Source organism: Trichoplusia ni, chromosome 4, assembly GCF_003590095.1.
Source record: "Trichoplusia ni isolate ovarian cell line Hi5 chromosome 4, tn1, whole genome shotgun sequence".
Classification (NCBI taxonomy): domain Eukaryota; kingdom Metazoa; phylum Arthropoda; class Insecta; order Lepidoptera; family Noctuidae; genus Trichoplusia; species Trichoplusia ni.
This window is the reverse complement of record NC_039481.1, coordinates 2,862,755-2,886,371: the sequence shown is the minus strand read 5'-3', so window position 1 is coordinate 2,886,371 and position 23,617 is coordinate 2,862,755. Positions and strand designations below refer to the sequence as shown.

General features: G+C 35.7%; 5 protein-coding genes across 6 annotated transcripts; 2 read left to right on the top strand and 3 right to left on the bottom strand.

Moving 5' to 3' along the window:
* Positions 1 to 93: 93 nt before the first annotated feature.
* LOC113492535 lies at positions 94 to 2,696 on the bottom strand. The gene is made up of 4 exons (XM_026870021.1): positions 2,196 to 2,696; positions 1,864 to 2,014; positions 991 to 1,748; positions 94 to 856 (listed from the first exon to the last, which is right to left on the bottom strand). The coding sequence occupies exons 1-4, from the start codon at positions 2,241 to 2,243 to the stop codon at positions 608 to 610; spliced, it is 1,206 nt and encodes a 401-aa protein (XP_026725822.1). The 5' UTR covers positions 2,244 to 2,696; the 3' UTR covers positions 94 to 607.
* A 598-nt stretch (positions 2,697 to 3,294) lies between these two features.
* Positions 3,295 to 4,519, top strand: LOC113492534 (anaphase-promoting complex subunit 15B-like). Its single transcript, XM_026870020.1, has 3 exons — positions 3,295 to 3,520; positions 3,657 to 3,753; positions 4,052 to 4,519. Exons 1-3 carry the CDS (start codon positions 3,401 to 3,403, stop codon positions 4,228 to 4,230), a joined length of 396 nt encoding a protein of 131 aa, XP_026725821.1. The 5' UTR covers positions 3,295 to 3,400; the 3' UTR covers positions 4,231 to 4,519.
* A 504-nt stretch (positions 4,520 to 5,023) lies between these two features.
* On the bottom strand, positions 5,024 to 10,324 carry LOC113492532. Of its 2 annotated transcripts, none has more exons than XM_026870016.1 (7): positions 10,061 to 10,324; positions 9,668 to 9,831; positions 9,226 to 9,324; positions 7,147 to 7,598; positions 6,726 to 6,860; positions 6,141 to 6,392; positions 5,024 to 5,610 (listed from the first exon to the last, which is right to left on the bottom strand). In XM_026870016.1, exons 1-7 carry the CDS (start codon positions 10,082 to 10,084, stop codon positions 5,480 to 5,482), a joined length of 1,257 nt encoding a protein of 418 aa, XP_026725817.1. In that variant the 5' UTR covers positions 10,085 to 10,324; the 3' UTR covers positions 5,024 to 5,479. The 2 variants fall into 2 exon arrangements, with proteins under 2 accessions (XP_026725817.1, XP_026725818.1); XM_026870017.1 differs by having other exon boundaries at positions 7,147 to 7,544.
* A 448-nt stretch (positions 10,325 to 10,772) lies between these two features.
* On the bottom strand, positions 10,773 to 12,728 carry LOC113492533. Its single transcript, XM_026870019.1, has one exon. The coding sequence runs from the start codon at positions 11,883 to 11,885 to the stop codon at positions 10,839 to 10,841; it is 1,047 nt and encodes a 348-aa protein (XP_026725820.1). The 5' UTR covers positions 11,886 to 12,728; the 3' UTR covers positions 10,773 to 10,838.
* Positions 12,729 to 12,797: 69 nt separating this feature from the next.
* Positions 12,798 to 22,167, top strand: LOC113492531 (ATP-binding cassette sub-family F member 1). The gene is made up of 17 exons (XM_026870015.1): positions 12,798 to 13,162; positions 13,560 to 13,676; positions 14,101 to 14,202; positions 14,700 to 14,828; positions 15,188 to 15,295; positions 15,452 to 15,558; positions 15,721 to 15,985; positions 16,399 to 16,686; positions 16,773 to 16,849; positions 17,054 to 17,202; positions 17,584 to 17,667; positions 17,940 to 18,177; positions 18,642 to 18,819; positions 19,383 to 19,561; positions 19,990 to 20,223; positions 20,604 to 20,762; positions 21,096 to 22,167. Exons 1-17 carry the CDS (start codon positions 12,925 to 12,927, stop codon positions 21,195 to 21,197), a joined length of 2,754 nt encoding a protein of 917 aa, XP_026725816.1. The 5' UTR covers positions 12,798 to 12,924; the 3' UTR covers positions 21,198 to 22,167.
* The last annotated feature ends 1,450 nt before the right edge of the window (positions 22,168 to 23,617 follow it).

The following is a 23,617-nucleotide window of genomic DNA, read 5'->3' as shown; positions in this document are numbered from 1 at the left end:
GGTAGTGTTATGCGAAATAATATTTCAGTTTACCTACTGGAGTACAAATATTCAAAATAAACGCTAGAAAATTAAGGATTGAATGAAAAAAAAACTAACAAATTATGGACACTTGTATTTAAAATTACATTGCACTATTTCCCTCCCTATTCTTCGTAATAAATTTAATCTACTATCGTGTACAACGACATAAAGCCTTTTAATATATATAAAATAAATAATCCAACCTGAAAGTCATCCAGACTTTAAGAGCGCCCACAAGGTGGTTTTCTTATTGTGGAAATTTTCCGCTGTTATCGTTAAGCGAGGCTTGCTTCCACCAGACTAAGATGGCGAGATAACAACTTCCTTCTGTTTTTTTTTTCAAAACGTGACTTCGAATTTCATTCCAAGTAAATAACCATTGCATTACGTCTACTAGTTTGTAGCTTTCTCAAAATCGATGAGATCAGTAAGTAGCCTATTAAACTTATTCAGCTACTAAGGCCATCTCAGATTACATTTCAATTATTCTTTTCCCCATTTATAATATGAATAATAAAAATATAATTATTTTTTACATTTTAACGGATGGACACTTACAGCTGACTAAACGTGCATCACTATCTTAATCATACAAGCTAGGCTGATTAATATTTAGATATCCTGTGCAGACGATCCACTTGGGTCCACCGTATACTCGAGCTAGTTTGGACTGGTGGTTACATCTATGAGGTTTTATGTATCTTCTTGTTTGTGGACCAGACACCAAGCTATTCACTAGCCTTATGTTTTCATCACTAAGTGTGCCATCTGATATTTGTTGCAAAAGTGGCATATATTCTGGTTTGGAGAGTTCATTTGAAATACGCATCATCTGAAAAAAAATATCCAAATTAATTTAAAGAATTATGTAGCCGAAGAATTTGACGTCTTTCATTGACGTTGAGAACTGAATTTTGTGTTTCATGTCATTAAAATATAGTCACAAATTTTAATGTAATAACATACCACAATTTTTAATTGAGCTTCTGACATTGGTGTTGCTATAGGGCCAAGCAACATAACACTGCTGTTGTTCCCGAGACTATCTGGGTCAACTGATATAAGGCCATCATCACTTCCATTGCTTTTAATTTCTTCGTTTATTATCAAAAACATTTGCTCATTTGGCATTGTGGTCTGAGCGTATTTATGTTCGGGTACGTAAGGTTTATGAATAATTTCTTGCGGCATTATACCGCTTAATAAGGCCTTTAGTTTAAATGTACTTTTATCTTTCTTCTTTATAGGTTTATTTCTTTTGCAACACAGGGTTTTCAACTGCGCAACAAGAACATCAAATAGTAGCTCTTTCTTTTCGTCTTCGTCGTCACTCTTACTATCCGATTCCACTTCTGATGGACGGCTATACAATATATTATTCAGCTTTTGCACAGCCAAATACTGTGGGTCTCCACCTCGATTAGGAGGAAAAGGATCCACCTCCTTATTTTCTAAACGAAAAAAAGCACCCTCTGGTTTGGGTTTTTCTGTGATGGTTCGAAATCTCTTCTCCTTTCTATGAGTTTCTAAGATTTCACTGATGCTAGTAAGAGGAGACTTCGTTTGTAATGTATTTACTGGCTTATAATCTTGGGCATATTTTGAGTCTGATGCTATTTTGACTATATCTTTTAAATTATATTCTTTCTTGTTGGGTTGGTCTGCGAGCAGTTTTATTAGTTCTTCGTCTGACAGTTTTGAAAGAAGATATGTTACATCGCTATCTGAAAAAAAAAACAATTAACAATATGTTGGAAGGTATTTGGTATGTACGACCAAATGCCTACGTGAATTATTTTGTCGTTTCAACACGTTTAAGTAGAATATGTAGGTACTTACCAACATTTTTTAGTATAGATGTTTTCGGCAAATCTTTTTCATTCGGCAAGTAACCTTTAGCAATTATAAATTCCGCCACCTCGCCGTCTGCATCACTATCCATTGCATATGGATTTTTATTTAATAAGGACATAGATAAGGCTGTTGACATCTGCAATTTATTAACAATATTATTTCAGTGATAATTTAATTCAGAATTAAAATGCTTTGTTTTTATGTTTATTTGGTTACGGAAAAATAATCTATTTATTTGTAAAATCAGAATATTTTATGACGCGTGGTGATTATAATATAATTAACACACAAGACATTATCAAAATAATTAAACATACCAAATTGGCGAAAAGTAATATTCTACAATCACAAAAGTACGGAAACATGTTTGTTACAAAGGATACGCATGTGGTCAATGCAAGTTTAATTTAACGGCTGAATGCTCAATAGCTTCTTTCTCATAAAAAGTAGTTGCCTATCTTTTTAATGTTTACGAAATTAACAATGAACAAGCGCTCGTTAAATAGTTTACGATCGCGATAAGAAGATTCAGACGTGTTGAATGTTTGGCTAGTGTGTCAAGTATTAAGTTTAGTTCATCATGTTTTTTAAATTTAATATCTAATAAATATGCATTTTTTAAGGTGCTTTTGTTAATATTACACAAATAACAATAACTTAAATATCGATAACAAAAATATCGCCACACTCATTCCTGCGTGATGATGATGATAATTATTAACTAATGTTAAATTACTATAATATGTTTAATGGATGATTAAAAACATGAGGAGCTCGTGGCTAAGCTATAACCGCATAAATAAGTGATTCGATCACAGGTTAAGCTATGCTTGACGCGGTTGGTCCGTAGACGGGTGACCATCTTTGTCATAACGATTGCCTTCGTGTTTTGGAAGGCACGTTAAATTGTGGGTCCCGGCTGTTATTCCTACAAGTTTGACAGTCGTTACAGGTAGTCAGAAGCTTGAAAAGACTGAAAGCTATTTAACCAAGGGTATCGTGTTGCCCAGGTAACTGGGTTGAGGAGGTCAGATAGGCAGTCGTCCCTTGTAAAACACTGGTACTTAGCTGATAGCGGTTGGACTGGTAGCCGACCCCAACATAGTTGGGAAAAGGCTAGGCCGATGATGATTGAATGATTAAAAACAAGCGATGGTTGAATTATTAAAAAAATAATATATAATAATTTTCATTACCTCCAAAAAAGGTTATCCATAAAATCTACGTTAATGCGATACATGATATTACGTTTATTTTTATAAACTAATGATCATTAATATGAACTGGCGCAATGTTTTAAAACGATAGGTACTAGAAATCTCTGGTCAATTAGTGTGGAATAAAATTAGCTGAAGTCAAAAGGCAGGAAGTCACACACATAGGCATACGGATAAGCTTTTGTGGTTTGACATCCAACTTGACATTTGACTAATAGTTTGGTTTTGTTTGGTAACATTCCGTTTGAATACGAGAATTTGCTTGCCCGTTGCTGTATTTCTTATTAATAAACTCACTAGTAAATATGAACATACCATTTCCAATATTAACGCCACGATTAGTGGATCCTTTGTGGTTTAACGCTGACAGTCCCTGCGATGAGGAATCTGAATTAACTGCATTGGAACAGGCTAATCAGCATTGGGTTTGTAATCAACAAATACTTTTTATTGATTGTTTACAATTTGGTCCAGATAACAGTCTCTATTCTAGATGTGCAGTGCGCAGACTGACTTAATTCTTACTACGGCCCACTTTCAGATTTATGTACATTGTTGCAGTTAAACTCAATAGGCCAACAGTATATGAAGCGTGCTCCTCTCGGGAAAGCTGATCCTGAACCTATGGAGGAGGAAGCTGACACTGACGAGGAAGAAGGTACTTTGTTTGTAGTTTGTCCTATACACAGAAAAATATAAAAACAATTTAGATATAATCCAGTAAAATAACATTGCTATTCTATGAAATTTAGCTCAACTGCAAATGTGTGTTAACTATGTAACAACACTACTATGTAACTGTGGTCATTCCTAATTCAATAGCAACTTCCTTAAAATTGATAATTAATAATAATTCTGTTGAAGAATAGATTTCATTACATTTATAAACTAAGTGAAGGATACACTAACTATTATTGCCCACTGGTCCAACTTTGATATTAAGATGTGTGTCCCAGGTAATGATGAATCAGATGAATCTGAAGAATCTCACGATGAAGACGAGGATGAAGATGTTATTGCAACATACTCTCCTGCACGTAACAACAATGAATTGGAACCAGACAGTCTAGATGACCTTAATGACGGACAAGATCTTAACACTTCAGATCAGAGTGCACTCTGGCCGATACAATAGCAGTGGAAAAAAACTGCTATAACAACAGTAAATTTCAATGTCTTGGTACAGAGTATCCATATTGTATTGGAACTGATTTATGCTGTAAATTGGGGTCTACTATTACGGGTGTGGGGAAGATTTGGAGCCTTGTCAAGCTTCCACAACCATAATATTACTTTAAAATGTGGTGGAAGAACCTCATAATATGGGCGAATCCTTTACCATATAATCATTGCGCTGTCTCATCAAATTTTCAGCATATTTTGTAATATAGTAAAAATAAAATAAATCAATAAAAATATTTAAGGTAGTAATATCATTAATATTAATTAATTGAGAGGGATGTAAACACGCAACTTTTGTGTATAAATAAATGCGGACAACATCACATACATTGTTCTGAACCCAAAGTAAGCTGCTAAAGCACTTGTGTTATGGAATTCAGATACAACGAAGGTACCACAAACACCCAGACCCGAGACAATGTAGAAATGTGAATTTTTACATTAACCCGACCGAGATCGAACCCGGGACCTGAGATAGCGACACCTTGAAACCGGTGCGTACGCCACTCGACCACGGAGATCGTCAAATATATGTATAAAAAAAAAATTGTTCTTATTTGCCATGAAAAAGCTAAAGCATTGGCCATGTTACATGTATAGGACATGACAGCATTCCTAAACTATTTGCTTAGTTTAAAATTTAAATATGAAACTTGCCATAAACTCTATAATCCATATAATCCCAGTTATTGCGAGGTTTAGGAGTGGTTGTGGTCCCCACGTCAAACCCACTGTACGTGACGTGTTCAATTCCCGCGTAAGACAAGCGCAAGTGCGATCCACGAATGCTTGTCCTGCGACTGGATGACTTTTTGCATGTGTTTCGATTGTTAGTAAAACACGCGATGCAGGATTAAAAAAAATATATAAGTACAACTATGATACTAAAAATCACCGTATTTTATTTGAAAATTTAAAAAAATCATGTAAATATATTTAGAATGCGTAAAAAAATCACCTTCATCCCTGTCAAAGCTGGGATGTGTCCAAGCTGGCAAAGCTGCTTAATTGTAAGTTGTGTGTTTGTAAGTATCTTTATTATTCAAATTTTAAAATATGGATTCAGGCCAGAAAGGAGATAAAACGAAACAGGTGCCTTATAAAACGAAATTATTTATATTAAAAGTGTCTTTAATTAAAACTTATAAATAAATAAAAATTGGTAAGCTGATAACAAGTTATTAAATTACAATAAATACTGATTAAAACACACTGGTGACGTCAATTATAACATCAACAACTCTTGTTAATAAAGGCCTCATATTTTCTTTTGGCACAGTTGTCCATTTTCTGGCAAGACATTTCTCAATAAAATTGTGTGTAGATTCTGGATCTGTAAGTAAATTAGAAGTTAAACCACTTGATTATAAATAAGCAGTATGAATGCTTTTAAATAAAAAAAAAAACTAAAAAGTCTAGGAGCTCAAACTCAACTCATCTTGTAATATACAGTTATACACATCAGAATAAAATGCAGGAGTTTAATAACAGTAGTAATCAATCGTTATTCAAATACTTTGTATTCTTGATACAAAGGGTAAATGCCCCATAACATTTTAGATGTAAAGTTCTCTACAAGGCCTCTGCAAGTTGGACCTGTGCACGGGTGGGTACGCTTTTGAAAAGGACCGGGGATCTTACCATGAATGAAAAGTGAAAACAATTATGTTATAAATGTTTGACAGTTTTACAACAAGACTTTTTATTTGACCTCCTTTAAAATGGCATATGAGAATAACTTATTTGAAATAGAGTATTCAGATGAATCCTGTAAGGCCGAGCTTAAGCTTAAAAGTGATAAGGCACCTCAGTCTTTTAGAACATTTTACAGAATATCAATTACACATGTTTTGGAAATATTACCTGGTATACTGGAGCAGTTGGCAATGTTTAGCGTGAAAAATATTGCACTCCTTTTCACAAGGGGCTCATACTCATCGCAGTAGTAATGGAAGGCCATCGCAAGGTCTGAGGGGACTCCCTCGACCTCCTTGACAAGCAGCACTCCGGATTTGTAAACCTCGTCACGATATTTAGCAATAAGCTCGCCATGTTCTCGCATATCAAGGTTAGAGCTTACGACCACCGTATGTTTTGGCGCCGCGATATGGTTACCTGCAAATAGCGTCTCGTTAGATGAATTATTATATGTATCTCTATAATCTCCTAAATTAAAAAAAAAAGTATGCACAGTTCTGAAGGTTTGCACCAGGAGAGGTAAGAGACTCCAACTTCAGACCTTGGCGCCCTGGGCTTTCGCCCCATCACGTGTATGCAGTGCCGGCGTTAGAGGGGGGGGGGGGCTAACGCCGGCACTGCATACATGCGTCTTAAATCGGAAGGGCCCAATAGACATGCGAACCCGCGTACTCGACTTTAGATCCTGTTTCCATAATTCTTGAGTATTGTAAACTTAAAGGTTCAACAATAAAATAATAACATTCTTACGTAAATATCGAGCGGCTGTAAATGAAACTTCATCTATGAACTTATCAAACCGGATTGGGTTGAAGTTATTAGTGTTGGTGTCATAAACAAACATGAATGAGCCAGCGTCCATCCTTGAGAATATTGTTGATAGTCCTAAAAATAAATAAAAAACGGTTTGGTTATAATTTGAAATCAATAATTCAACTATTCTAGTTCTTAAAAAGGGAGCATCTACCAATTAGAAAAATAAAATACTTTTATGTAATTAGGCCCCACGTTGGGCGTCACATACATTTACGATATTTTATATTTTCGCTCATAGTGTCAACTGTCTAGGTACTATATTTCACCTTATGCAATTTAAAAAAACACTATGCAATGTTAGGTTGTGTTACATAAAAAATATTTTACAATATATCCAACTAAAAAAGCATCTTACCAGTTTTAAGTTTGAGAATAGAGTTATCATCTATGTTGTATTTCTCCTGTAGATTGTTCATGTTGTTTTCAAATATAATGCTATCATGATGTTCTGTTTGTGTATATTTTTCTTTGCTATCATTCAATGCGACAAAATTTGGAAGTTTAGTGTATAAAGCAGCTACAATTACTGCAACTAATGTGATGAATATAATAAAAATTCGTGAAGTGTTTTGAGAATTACTGTCTTCCCCGGACACAACTGACACTCCGCGTCTTTTTGAAAATTCTTGACGACGCTCGACGCTCATGCTATTACTTCTATTCATTTGAAAATTAGGTCTTTCATCTGTAAAACTCCTTTGTGATCTTTGTGATATAGACAAGTAGCTGCGATCTTCAACATTTGACTTATCACTGTAACACGAATATGAGGGAAGCGATGCAGGTAAAGATTTTGAAAGCTCATTGCTGTAATAAAGACATAGACTTCACACACAAACACTTAGTCACACAACAATACAAATCATATGCATTTATCATATGTTAACCTGATAAAAGCATATTATAAGCAGAAGCAAAAATGTATATATGATGGATGCAGGATATGATGCCACCGGATGTTTTTATGCACAATATTAATACGCGGACTATTGGTTCAAATTGCCGACAAATAGACAACAATCAGGATTAACTAAGTAATAGGTTTCATCTATAATTATACATCATCATCGGCCCAGCCTCTTCCCAAATATGTTGGTGTGGGCTTCCAGTCTAACTGGATTCAGCTAAGTACCAGTGTTTTGCAAGGAGCGACTGCCTATCTGACCTCCTCAATCCAGTTACTTGGGCAACACGATACCTCTTGGTTAGACTGGTTGTAAGGCTTTCAAGTTTCTGACTACCTGTAGCGACTGTCAACGATATATGAATAACATATAAATAAGTAATAAGTTAACTTGACATTAGTAACAGAATTTTAGAACAAGTTACTTTGATACTCATCTCTAAGCCTAGTAGAAAAAAAGCTAATAAAAAAAAGCTTTTTTTATAGCTTATTATAACTCTTTGCTCAGGACTCTATTCGAAAAAACAATTGAAATAAATCTAAACTCGGCGTCGTTTTTAGGCAAAGCTCCCATGGCAAACTTTCAGCTGATTCTTCAGCTTCCAGGATCAGAGCAGAGCTATCTCATCATGACCTAAATGAATATACTGACATGACAATGTCATTGCACTATCACGCGACGTCGTCAAAATTTGAGCAAGCAAAGTGGTTTAAATTCAACTATCATTACCTCTTTACTTACCGACAGACAGACAATGGTGCAGGTGATGTATATAAAAGCTGGTAAAAAGGCCAAAACCTCCAAAGCAGGGTGATTATATTTCTTTTTATCTCTGCTTCACCCTATTTGTAACTGGCAGAGAATGCCTCAATTAAGTCTACTATTGTGTATGTAATGCAAAAAAGTATAAATAGATACCCAAATAAACATTTATTTAAAAACTTAGGACTCTGTTGGAGCTTACTCCTTTGTCTAAGCTACTACAAAGAAAAAGTAGGGATAAAATTTCACTAAAAAAAGACACAATCATCATCATCCTAGCCTTTTCCCAACTTTGTTGGGGTCAGCTTCCAGTATAACCAGATTCAGCTAAGTATCAGTGTTACACAAGGAGCGGCATCAGTTATATCATTATAACTACTTTCAGGCTTTTTGATAATAGTAATTCTTAAGTTATTTATTTATTTATTAACCAACTTAAAACTTTACCAAACAGACAAAGCAAACATAATTAAGTTTCAATAAGATACTAAAGCGTTTTTCAACTACATGAAGTGAAAACTAAAGTACTATTTTAGATTAACAGCAAACAGAAAGAAGATATGTAGGAACATAGAACTATGCATGTGTGAATAAAGCAAGTATGTTAAGTGCAAGTCCATAAAGTAACTGAAAAAAAGTGGAATAATTTAAAAAGGTAGACAGACAGAGACTTAATTATTTCTGTGCATTTACTAAAACTACTTGAGCTCAACATACTGTAGCTGATAACTAAAACACATTAAATTCATGCATTCATTAAGACTCACATGTTATCATCAGAATATTCGCCATCTTGTGAATTTGAATTAGTATGATACCGCTTTTTTTTTCTTATTGGCAGTGGACTGGTTTCACGAGACATTTTACTGAAAAATTAATACATCATAGTTTATTTATTGACACACAGCATTGATATACCTAATTCTACTAAGTAATTAATTATTTATCATTGTTTGCCAATGTCAAGAATATCTTAGGTACGGGGATTAATTATTAAAAAAAAACCAATGTACTTCCACACTACTATTAAAAAAGCATTTAAGCAGCAAAGGCAGACAATAAGATAAAATTCATAGATTTAAAGAAATGCCTCAAAATTAGGTTGCAAAAATCCAACCAAAAGACACCAAATAAGAAAAGAGGGTGTATGAAAACATAGTAATCTCGTTTTTGTTTTGGTAGAATGAAGTAGATTTAAACATGATATACCTCATGATATTGTCCACTTCGTCAATACCCTGGTCTTGTTCATGATCTGAGGCTGAGCTGTCTCCGTCGTCCCCGTAGCGGACCATACTGTTAGCTTTCTGGTATGGTTCTCCGCAACCGTGAATGGGTTTTCTAGCTGATGGCGTAATGTTTCCCCCCCGATTCTGTAACAATATTTCCGGTATGTTTAGGGTTGTTAATCTACGATTTAAATGTTTAAGATAACATTACAATTCAGCTGTGAGCCCCCAACCGCGAAAGTTTATATTTCTTCTTTATTTTAATTTCAAGTTTTTTTTATAAGTTAGAGAGTAAGATTACACTTTAATTAGCCAAATAAAATGTTATTTAGTTATAGTTTAATGATAGCAAAAACTTAAGAAAATAACTTACCCCCTCAGGATAATCACAATTCATTTATTCGTATTTCGACGGACACCAAACAAAGGAATAATAGTGAAGATTTAGCATTTTCAGGGAAATCTATACAGGGGTTATAAATGACTCGTTACAAAAAACACAAATTAAATATTATTACGAATAGGTACAAGTTCAGTAAAATACTGTGACTGTAACCTTTCCAGTTTTCGTCAACAATATCCTCTGCGTCCTTTACGTGCGTGTTTAGTGTTGTCATGAGTGTCATGACACACATGACAAATTGACATTGGACATTTGGACTGGCACCATAGACTGGCACCAAAAAGGCATGTCTGAAACCAGTAGCCACAGACTCAATATTTTGCAAATAAACCCCGAATAAAGTCCGTTGTACACTGTACCAAAACATTCATTAATTATTAATAATTTACTATGCTGATTTTACACTGTGGCGTCTATGTCTGCCTAGTGTCTGAAAACTGGAGCGAGGTGCTTCTCTTCACTTGTGCGTTGTTATTTGTACCATTTTTCCGCTTCGCACCTACGTTCCTAAAGACAAAAATAAAGTAACTCTTGTCACACAATAAACATGTAAGGATGTGGAGTTTAGCTAGCAAGAGTTGATTTCAGTCTGACATACAAACTTAAAGTCTGGATTATGCTAATGTTTGGTGTTAAATGTATGGTCTTAAAATATATAATCAGTTGAAATAAAAAAAGTAGAGACCTGAATTTTTTTTATTGAAAACTCACGAACAATTTTCTTCACTTTTAAAATATAGGAAAAATATCAATAACATGCCAAGATGCACAAGCATCCCGTAAAAACATGTGTTGGAATAGCAATAAGTCGTATCCCAGAACTCATCATTTTATGCACACTATGGTCCGACCGCAACGCGGGAGGAGACGGGTAAACTACTAAGGCAACTTGTTCTTGCTCGTCGTTCTTCTTAATTTTTTCATCCAGCCAAGCCTTAAAAGTGTATGATGGCAAAACATCGACCATCCTCTTGTTTACAGCGTACGTGGCGGACATTTCTTTCGAGCATTCGTCTTGGCCTCTTATAATGATACCGATAAGCTCATTATTAAATACTGCAGGACCACCAGTATCTTTGAAACAGGTAACTACCTTAGTTTCAACGCAGTCAAAATATATTTTCAAAACTTCTGTAATTTCTTCGGGAGAGCGATTCTCCATGCCAACGAACTGAAGTTCTTTAGTTTGCCCGATGTCTGCATTTAATCCAAACCCTATGCCAACAACATCAAGTATTTGACGAGGATTTGTGAAATTACTGAGAGTTATTTTTGAAGCAACGCTGGAATTGTGTTTCTCTGTGTATACAACACCAACATCTTTTAAAGATTCACTTCCAGTGAAAGTAGGGAATCTTTCACTTTTTATTACATGCAGAGAAACTGTGGTATCGTCCTTCTTATCGGTGGTCGTATTTAACATTACGTAACTTACAGGCAGTTGTGTACACTTAGCTGTTGTTAATATCAATCCATTGGATACAACAGCACCGGAACACAAATATTCATTTTGTTGAGACATTATAGCAACCATAAATGGAAACTGCCTGTGTTGGGCTGGTTTTATTTCATGCATTTGGCTATTTTGCCTTCGTGTACAGGTAATATTGTTGGGTTCACTTTCAACAGGGATGTCCAACGATTCATCTTTAGATTCATCGTTAGTTTCGCCATTTTCGTCTCTGTTCTCATCAACACTTTTCTTCACATTTTCACCAGCACAAGTAGCTATAAAACTAAATACAAATACAACACAAACCAAAAATTGCAGAAAAACAAATTCAGTCTTCATCATCAAAATATTCTAATTCATCCAAGAGGAAAATTCTAGTTCTTTTTTCGTTTCTATCATTTCTCATTTCCTTCTTTAATGTGTCGTTTTGTATAAGCTGCCAGGAAATTAAAATACTGATCTAAGTTTTGCATTCGAGCTCTTTGATTTCATTCATTACGTACCCAAATGTAGCAGTAGCAGTGACCTTATGGTTTGAACAGATTTTATTTAAAATAAATCTAAAATTAAAACTTCTAAATTTTGGACAAGCTTTTAAAAAACAACGACACTGGCTTCACGCGATGTTAATTAGTGGATGTATATTATTCATCGAAGGTCTAGTGAGGAATCATATGAAATTCATAAGTTGTCTTTCCAATACCAGTTCTGGCCATCATTTATAGTTAGGCTGACACCGCATTTCGTGGTAGTTGACTTAGAAATTTTGATATTACTAAAATTATTATTTCTCATTAATATATTATTAATAGTAAAGTGGAAGGAACTTAGGGGCTGAAAATCAGTGGAGAAGGTTAGCTAACTACTGCGATCCTCTGCATGTCCGTCAATATGGACCACTCAGCTTTAACTCAGCCGCGTCGCGGGTTCGATCCCCTTGTAGGATAAGCATTTGTGTAATCCACGAATGCTTGTTCTGAGTCTGGGTGCCTTTGTGCATGTGATTTGTACGTTATTTTTGATGACTAATGATTTATTTCCTTAGTGCGGGAGTCGTTTCAAAAACAAAGCTCTTCTTTCTTTTTGAAACAAAAAAAAGACTGTAAATCAGTATGTACTTACTACTTGAGCGACAAGAAAAACTAAAATTGAAATTATATTTACTAAAAATTATATTTTTATAAAATCAAAACTAAATTGAAACTTAATTTGTCTGGCATTTCTGTTTGACAAGCAGATGATAATGATCATCTCCGTCAATGTCAAGTCAAGCAAGTGTCAATTTAATTCAGTTCATCACATCACCTGTGTCTCACAAATAAGTGAGTTGGCCAATTTCTGCATTTTTTTGGAGTGATATCTTCTTTAGTAACTGTTGAAAATGTCAAAAAAGAAGGGAAACAAGAAGAACCAAGATTTCGAGGACGAGTTCGATGAGAAAAAGACAGCGAACGACACTCATGAGCTAACCTCTAAAAGTAAAGGAAAAGGGAAAAAGAAAGGAAAAGGCAACGCAGGTGACTGGAGCGATAGTGACGAGGGCGAAGTGCAGAAGAAACATCAGGCATCAGACGATGAAGATGTGCCTAAACCGGCGGCCAAGAAATCACAAAAGAAAGGTTAACATATGTTTTGAAAATGTTTATGCTAATTAGTGTTCTTTCTGTTATATACTAAGTCTTACATGATAACACTAGTAACTTTTAGTTTTCTTATACCTTATACGCCGCCAGGTACACAATGTTTGCAGTTGAACTTTTCATATCTGCCAGCCTAGGTATGAGATACTTTTATAAAGTTTTACATTATTAGTCTCGTCGGTTTAAGGTTTGATGCTCAAACTACTATATTAGTTTCTGATACTAACTCTAATTAATTGCTATGTGATTAGTTAAGAATTAATGAAAATGACTGGTGGCAACAAACTTGTCATTTTCATAGTTTTCTACCTACACTATGAAATTATTATTCTGGGGAGATGCGCTTTGGTTTTAACTTAAATATCTTTTGTTTTAGCTAAAAATAAAAAGAAAGGACAAGAATCAGATGAAGAACAGGATGATATTAAAACACCTAGCAATGTAGCAAACACTGCTGCTAAATCTTCAGCCAAAAGCAGTAAAAAAAAGAAAGGTATCCATTTTATTTTAGTCAATAAAAACTCTATCATCATAAAGTTGTCTAAGTTTAAATGCTGTTAGTTTGTGAGTTATTTTATAAAAATAACTTTGTTCAGATTTAATTAAAATATCATAATGTTAAAAATGAACACTTTTTGTAAAACTGCAGGACTCAATTATATAATTAACATATGAAAACATAGCTTTGTATTGATAGGTTTAGACATGTATAGATGCTCAGTCTTAAATATTCAGGAAGGAACATACTCCAAAAAAAGTCTTAAAGCTATATCTACTTAAAGATGTAATAGCAACAGCAAATCAATATTTTTGTAAATAAAATTGGCATCACAATGCATTTGTTTATTTGAAGTTATTATTAATATTTGGCAATGATTCAACATTATTTAGTTATTTGTGTGCATTTTATGTTCTAGGCAAAGGTAAGAAAGACGAGGACTGGTCTTCTCAAGGTAGCGATGCTGAACTTAAGGAGGTTTCAGAAGAAGAAATTGCAAAGCCTGTGAGTAAAAAGAAAAGTGAGTATCTGTTCAATTAGTTATCATCTACATAATGTTTTGAGTTGCGAAAATAGTTACTACAAACTAGTAACATCTAAATATTCAATATTTAGTTGTAACTCTAGTAAATTATTTTGGTATTATAAAGCTGAAGAGTTTTTTTGAACATGCTAATGCTATAATATATAAGAGCAGAGCAGGAAAAAGAAATGTTAAAAAAGGAGAGATATTATCACTTTTGTGCATGTGCTGGGGCAATGATTAGAGTTTCATGAACAATTACGTGTAATGGAATTGTTCCTCAAAAAAAGTTTTAACGAAAAGTAAGCAACAGCATCTACTTTTTAAGGGTCACACACTATAATATTTTTTATGTATAAAAATGTTATTTTGTGTTACTCTTTATTTATTCTTACACAAATTCTACTAATGTCCTTTTACAAAGCATTGTTTGCATCTAGATTTCAACAAATTGATTATATTGAGAAGATTAATTAAATCCTTTATAATTTTAGCTAAAAATAAAAAGAAAAATATAGAAGCTGAATCATCAGAAGATGAGGATCATGATGACTCCAAATCAGTAGTTAGTAATGTTTCAAGTAATCAAGCTAAGCCTGCTGCCAAGTCAAAGTCAAAAAAAGGTTTGTACGCATATTAATGAATGTTTCTAAAAAAAATGTCTTGTTACATGAGCCCAAGTCATCTGACTTTTAAATTATAAAAAAAAAAACCTAAGAATAGTGAGAGAAGTATTCTATTATGGGCATTGTTAGTTCAAGAGATAGCCACAATTTATTATTGTGGCTATCTCTTGAATTGTTTTGTGTGATTTGTTTTTGTAAAGATTTAAATTCTTTGTATACATAGAGAAGAGGATGTAAAGCCCCTCTCCTAAATGCCAATCCTAGATCTGAAAGTGCTTATATCTTCATATAATGTAGGAAATTTCTTTTTAACTATAAATATTGCAATGTTCATGTGGCATTTCGATTTTTTTTAGGTAAAGGAAAGAAAGAAGATTGGCCTGATGAAGAGAGTGATAAGGAACTAAAAATTGAACCGTCTGATGACGAGGAGGAAATACCCGTCGCCATAGTTAAAAGTAAAGGTAATTTGCATGCTTTATTTAATTTTATACCTTTAAAAAGTGTTTTTGCTATATATATCTATTTGTTGATGTTCAACCAATGGCATAAATTTATTGCAAGTGTTTGAAATGGGTTTTTACTTTATATAAATATATGTATATTAAATATATCTATAGGTAAACATAAAAAGAAGAATAACATGGATGATATAGAAGCTGAATTAAAGAAATTCGAGATTAAAGAGACTGAACCAGAAGTTGAAGCGGAACCAGTTAAAAGCAAGGTAAATTGTTCAAGAATCTATTCTATTGGAATTCATGTAGGCGTAATATTATCCGCCTAGTATTTTACCTATTCTTATTGTAACAGTACTCACCTTTCTAAATAATGTTGTATCCTTAATTATTTTATTGGCTGTTTAAAATAAATTTTATTTGTAATCCAGGATAAAAAGAAGAAGAGCAAAAAAGAGGAAATTGCTGAACCAGTAGAAGAAGAAGCCATGGAAGAGGACGACAAAGTAACAGAACTCTCTGAAGAGAAAGAGGCAGCCGAGCCAGCAGAGAAGAAAATGAGTCATAAGGAAAAGAAGAAGTTAAAGAAACAGCAGGAGTATGAGAAGCAAGTGGAGTTGTTGACGAAGAAGGGAGGCCAGGGACACAGTGATCTTGACGCCAACTTCACAGTCAGCCAGGCACAGAAAACTGCTGGTATGTATATTATTGTGTACCTTTTTATTGAGAATCATGTTAAATATTTCCATTTGGTTGCAACTCGAAACTCGATACTGATTAATAACGATACGTCTGTAGACGTACCACCAGAACACCATCTCTTAGAATGAATTGTTGCCGGTGTGGAACCGAAACAATGCCCGGCGTAGAGTTGTCTCTTTTCCACAATTGCAATGGTCTAATTTTATGAAGTAATGTCGGTTCCGCGGTCGGTGTATGAGGGATTGCCACGCATGGCCATTAACCGACAGTTTTACAGTTTTTACAGACAGTAAGAGTCTGTTTTGCCCCGATGGAGCGGGTATTCGTGAGGATTCCGCCTTACCAAAAAAAAGCCTCTAAGGCGAGAGAAGAATAGTAGTCTAATTATAATCATAAATTATTAACAGGTCAGATGGCAGCCCTGGAGAACGCAGTAGACATAAAAGTGGAGAACTTCTCTATCAGTGCGAAAGGAAAGGATTTGTTCGTGAACGCTAACCTGTTGATTGCTAACGGTAGACGGTACGGTCTGGTCGGCCCCAACGGCCACGGAAAGACCACGCTGTTGAGGCATTTGGCACAACGCGCCTTCCCTCTCCCACCGCATATAGATATACTGTTGTGTGAGCAGGAGGTCACAGCCAGCGATATGAGCGCCGTCGACACTCTTCTTGAAGCTGATGTTAAGAGGACTGGTAAGATGTTATGAATAATTTTTCATTTGATTAATATTGAATTTGAATATTTACGATTATAAGGATACATGTAATTTTTTTTTTAGAACTGCTCAACGAATGCAAAGAGTTAGAAGCAATCATAGAAAAGGGTAATCTCAGCAAACAAGATAGATTAAATGAGGTGAGTCTTCAATATTGTAGTAGCTTTAGTATCAACTGGCTACCCTAACAGGTGTTGCCATATTATTTTCTTTAATAAGAAACTTAACGAAATACACAAAGGATTCCGAGTCACTTGGTTAAGGAACACGATGAATTAAAAATGGCAGCGTTGTTGGATACACATGCATACATGTACAGGATTGTAACATACGTGTGTCGCTAGGTGTACGCGGAGCTGAAGGCCATCGGCGCGGACTCCGCGGAGCCTCGCGCGCGCCGCATCCTGGCGGGTCTGGGCTTCAGCCGCGAGATGCAGGACCGCGCCACCAAGAACTTCTCCGGAGGCTGGCGGATGAGAGTCTCACTCGCTAGGTATGATTCTAACGTACTTTTAGGCTCCTGCGGTTTCAACTCAGTCCGCAAATTGAGCACTTGCTATTCCTGCTGGGGCAGCGGGATCGTATCGTATCGGGAGTTTACGTGACCCCGGTATACGAAGGGCAAAGGAAGGAACAAGGGTGGGATTTAGTCAGCAGAAGTCTGATACTCCATTCCGCTCGACCCAAAGCGGTAGGAGTCATTTCATGCTTGGTGATTTATACTTAATCCTTGTCCTTTGCGAGAGAGAGAATCTTTACATTCTTTATAAACACCTCTTATATAAAGGATGTAAAATGACGGACTTAATTCTTCAAGCATTCCCCACCAGTCAGCCATTTTATAAAACTATTTTAAAAATATCTTTTGTTCCAGGGCTCTGTATATTGAACCGACATTGTTGATGCTTGACGAGCCTACAAATCACTTGGATTTGAACGCTGTCATTTGGTTGGATAAGTAAGTGTTATTTAATTTCTGTTGCCAGCTCCATAGCGCCATCTATATTCTCTTCGACTCTTTCTTCCACCATATCTACGAGTCAAATAATCGACGTTGCATTGCGACTAACCTAGAATTGATTTCCTTGTTGTAAGATCAAATGATAATCTCCATCGATAGATTACTAATCATCAACTTTTCAATAAACTGTTACAATTCTTTTGTCACTTTTGATTATCGATAATTATGTGTCTTTTCGCTAGTCATCTATGAACTGTTCGAAATTTCAGCTACTTACAAGGATGGAAGAAAACGTTACTCGTAGTCTCCCACGACCAGTCTTTCTTGGATAACGTGTGTAACGAGATCATACACTTGGACCAGCAGAAGTTGTACTACTATAAGGGTAACTACTCAATGTTCAAGAAGATGTACGCGCAGAAGCGGAAGGAGATGATCAAAGAGTATGAGAAGCAGGAGAAGAGGTTGAAAGACTTGAAGGCGCATGGACAGTCGAAGAAACAAGCCGTAAGTCGAAACATAAGTATATAAGAAACCAGTATATAACCAACCAATACCAAGAGACAAATATATATTATAGGAAATCTGTATCCTACTACTGGGAAAAGCTTTTACGTTCCTTCCAGCGCGGCAGCGATCTCGGCCATTCACTCTTCCTGTCAATTGTCATAAAAGTTCACACCCTGTCGCACTATCTCTTTTTGTCTCCCCGTAGCGGCAACTTCCTCATTTTTTTGCTTTAAAAAAAGTCTGGCTTACTATATAATTTGGTCCTTGTGTCGCAGACGCGAAGTCATATGCCCAAAGACACCGAGACTTGGGAAAAGCATTCGTGGATCACATATTTTTGCCTGTGTTTGCCGTGGTTACCTCAACCACGCCACGCCAACCGATCAACCCTTTAACATGTACACATGTCCATCATCTGCTCAGCCACGTGTACTCTCAAACAAATAATTTCGGCATGACAGGAAAAGAAACAGAAGGAGTCGTTGACACGTAAGCAGGAGAAGAACCGCAGCAAGGCGCAGCGCGAGGACGAGGACAGCGCGGCGCCGGCCACGCTGCTGCAGCGGCCCAAGGAGTACATCGTCAAGTTCTCCTTCCCCGACCCGCCGCCTCTACAGCCGCCTATACTTGGACTGCACAGTATGTATACTACGTAGTCTACGTGACCTTGGATACTAGTATCGCTTTTATTTTGCACATCAAAAAAAAATGTCATGATTTCGCACCAAAAATTGTTGTAATTGTTGAGGTCACGTGTAACTTCTATCCTGACAAACTTTATTTTTGAGAAAGGAACAAAAATCTTATGCAACATTTTTGAACAAAAGAGTTATTTATCTGCATCTTGGCATCAATTGGTATATTTGATTTGGTAACCTTTATTTTTGTTTTACATTGATTTTGTCTCGTTCTATTTTTAAACTTAGTTTTCGTGCAAAAAGATACACTAGGGTTTACCTTTTAGGAGTTAGTTATATCGGTCTTGTATGGTTTCTTTTTTGCCTATTCTAAGTAACAAAAATAAAATTGGTCTAACTGGTCTAGCTCCAGTCTAAGGGGTATCGTATTGCCCATGTAACTGGTTTTAGGAGGTCAATGGACCCCAACATGGTTGGGAAAAGGCTAGGACGATGATGAAATATAAAATTGGAACGATTGGTTTACCAAATAATAACATCTTCAATACTTGAATTCCCCTACAGATGTAAACTTCAACTTCCCGGGCCAGAAGCCTCTGTTCAAGGGCGTGGACTTCGGTATCGACTTGAACTCTCGTATCGCCATCGTGGGCCCCAACGGAGTGGGCAAGTCCACCTTCCTCAAGCTGCTTGTCGGCGAGCTCAACCCCATCGATGGTGACCTCATTAGGAATCATAGGCTGGTATGCATTGCGTTTGTGACAGTTTGTACATAGATAATGGCATGCAGAAAAATAGGTCTATTTAAGTGTTATTAAAAAGGTAGGGTAGGAATAGCGCACGAAATAAGCTGCAGATTGAATCCATGTGTTTTTTTGGACAGCAAACAAGGCTGTAAAAATCCTTCTTCTGGCCAGAAGCCTTTTCTTGTATTGAAAAGGGTCGATTAACGATGTTTTGTGCAATAAATATCTGAACAAACTTCAGAGATGCGGGTAAGACAAAACTTTAAAAATAAAACAAAAAAAAAAACATTTTTGAGATGATTAATTTCTCAGCCTGACCACGGAACATCTCTTTTTTGTGGTGTTTGTTATTCACACATATCACTCACAAGTGTCGTCATACCAAAGAAAACTATTACTTCCTGACAGATTGTTTTTCCCAACAGCGTATAGGTCGCTTCGACCAGCACTCAGGGGAACACCTGACCGCTGAAGAGTCTCCCGCTGAGTACCTGCAGCGGTTGTTCGGGCTGCAGTATGAGAAGGCGCGCAAGGCCCTCGGGACCTTCGGGCTCGCGAGTCATGCGCACACCATCAAGATGAAGGACCTCAGTGGAGGGCAGAAGGCCAGGGTAGCCCTTGCTGAACTGACGCTGATGGCGCCAGATGTCGTTATTCTGGTAAGTTAAACAACTATGGTTGGAAGTATTCTTAATTTGATGATAATAAAAAAAATGCAAAACATCTTTTTAACTTTTAGTGTGCTCATGTATTGAATGTACGCGAAAATTGCTGTTTGTAAACCATTGGCCATATCTGAGGACAGATATACAACGGTTTACTCTCGCGTGTTTTTCCGGAGTCCTTAATAATGAGCTGACACGGCGGAGTAACGCGTCGAACCGAGTTCTAATGAATTATTCTAACGATAGTTACTGTGGAAAATACATATTTATTAAATTTACTCTCGCGTATTTTTCGGTGTTTTCCGACAAGTTTCTTACATAACCGAGCGTCCTTTTCCATGAGCGATATCCTTCTAACACAAGTAAAAACACAGGACGAGCCTACGAACAACCTGGACATAGAGAGTATAGACGCCCTGGCGGACGCCATCAACGACTACAAGGGCGGCGTCGTGATCGTGTCTCACGACGAGCGACTCATCAGGGAGACCGACTGCGCGCTGTACGTTATAGAGGACCAGACTATTAATGAGGTACGATATAATATATTTATTTTCTTACTAACTATATTTTATGTTGGTCTTGGGGTGGTGAATACTTCGCAGGGTACACGAGCTAAAAAAAAATTAAAATAATGCACTTTATGCCATGGTGCCAGATTTTGTAAGGTTGGCCCGCCCTTTTTTGTTTTTGCTCTCTGGCTGTTTATTAATCTTTTATCGATGCACTCAGCCGAGGCTAAATGAACAGACCTTTCAAAAAATACAATAGCCCAAAACTGCTGTTACTTCAAAACTTTGTATTTATTGCAAATGAACTTGATAATTTACATGAACAATTTTAATAACAAAATATTTCCCTACCAGGTCGACGGCGACTTTGATGACTACCGTAAGGAGTTGCTGGAGAGTCTCGGCGAGACCATCAACTCTCCCTCAATCATCGCCAACGCCGCCGTCCAACAGTAAACACAACACATTGTACCATTTGTTAAAATTATTTGTATGTACTTATTATGTAGCTAACCCTTTATAATTGTACCGTTTTGTTAGGCCTGTTACAAATTGAAATTGGAATTCGTTGTTTGTTGAAAAAATATATTTGTAATGTTCCGTTGGTTGTTATCGAGTCGGTATGAGACAGCCGATCGTGTACGAAGGTAGCCGGAAATAGCCGAACGGTTTAAGGTTGAGGATTTTTGCAATTTTGGTGTATCTTTGTTGCAGTTTCCTCTTACTTTTAGAATTTTTAAAAGAAATGCCCGATGTACTAAAATGAAAAAAACAGCCAAGTTTAAATAAAATATGTGCAAACAAACAATATTATTGCATTATTTTACGTAAAATTTTAAAATAATTTTATCAAATTGTACAATTTCAGTTTCAATCTCAACTAGCAAGTTTTATTTTGGCGTAAATAATTAATGTCACAACTCACAAGCTTATTGGGAAATGTTAGGGAGATTGGTTTTTAAATCACTTAAGTGCCTAATGTATGTGCACTTATTGGTATCAATAGTTACTCAGAATATTTACTTTAAGTAATAATACGAAGTTCATTATCCGAAAAAATCTAGTATTATTTGCCTTCATTGTATTTCTGTTCTGCTAAATAAAATAAATGAAAAATATATTAATTATATCTAGTTCAATTCAACTCGTGATAAAATGTCTTCCAATGATTTTTGTTTCATTGTTAATTTTATCACTTTTCAATATGCTATCATTTTAACCGATTTAAGTTTTAGTCCAAATATACCTAGATATATAAAATATATGGATCAAATTAAATACCGCATATGAACAGTGTAAATGCTTATAAAATACATCTTTCTTAATTTCTGTCGAATAGTGTTGGCTAATGTTGCCAGCACGCAATTGAATTATAATGTAATGTAAAAAATATTTATACCTACATTATTAAATTTTGTTACAAAATTTTAAGTCTGTTTTTATTTTATTGACAAATTAATTTACCTCATTTAACGAACTGCAATTATGCCCGTTGATGGCAATCTGTAAGACAAATATGTGTGATGTTAAATAATAAACCAGAATTTCAAGAAATAATGTTCAGATCAAGACCAAAAAATGTTAATATTAATCAAAAACAAGAAAATGTATTAAGTTCGAGCGTAAGGTCTAGACCTCCAGGAACTAAGAAAATAATAAAAAATACCTGGATATTACCGGGGATTCTTCAAGTACCTAAATAAGTTAAAATATACAATATACTTTTTAATGACTATGTTTTTTATTATTTTTATGAATTTTCATTATTTATTCTAAATCATAAAGTTTTTCTAACTCGGCAAACTTTTAGGAAAGCGAGAATACTACACTAAGATCGATGACATCGAACGATCACCCTCTTTATCCTACCTTACGCACTACTTATTACTTACAGTACAGTAAGCTTTAGCCCGTAGGCACAAAATACGCCATCTGCACAGGCCTTTATAGCCACTAGTTGTTGCCCGCGACTCCGTCGGCGTGGACTTCAGTTGACGGCGTGCTGTCGTTAAAATAACGGCGCGACATAGAATGTAGTCTTAGATACCCGCCATTATCCCTCCTCCCATAAGGGCAGTAAGAAAATAGCGTATGCCATCAGTCTCTGGACTATCTGCATCCTAAATTTTATTACAATATCAAAAAATTAGCTTTGACTTGAAAGCAAGACGGACAAGAGACATATCTACTTTTGCATTATGATATTAGTAAGGATTAACTACATCAGTAAAACAAATTCAAAGTATTTAGGCGTTATTTAAGTGGTTGAAGCTCGTAATAAATTATAACTAAACACCTGTAAACAATGGAATCGCTGTGTTGAAGTCAAAACTCTAATTGGACGCAAAACCAAGGCACGATAGGCGCGTGTTAAGTAAGCAACGTTCGTTAACATTTTGCGCGCTTATAGGTACTGCTATTTTACAATGCAGGAGACAAATATTCCACTATTATAAGCAAACTGAGGTAAACTGTTATTCGTTAACGAGTTCCTTAGTTATGATTTGATTATTTATCTATTCTATTGGGGAGGTTAAAGTATGTAAATATACTTATATACTATATACTTTCAATCAGATCAAATCACCCTTATTATCTCGACCGAGAATTTTCACGTAAATATTGTGTTATTAGACTTATTTGTATATTATATGTGTTGTTGTTTATGTTTCTTACATCGTCAAGTCCAAGCACCTTGGATTAACACATATGTTTTATTTATGCGTCTTCGAGTATGGGAGGAACGTTTTTGCAGCTGTAACCGACATCAAGGCGGGCGCAACCGCGAGCAACAGCTAGCCACTTCATAAAAGAGTACTTATTAAACAAATTCATCTAGTTATATATTGTATGAGAGTGATTTGACAATCTAATAT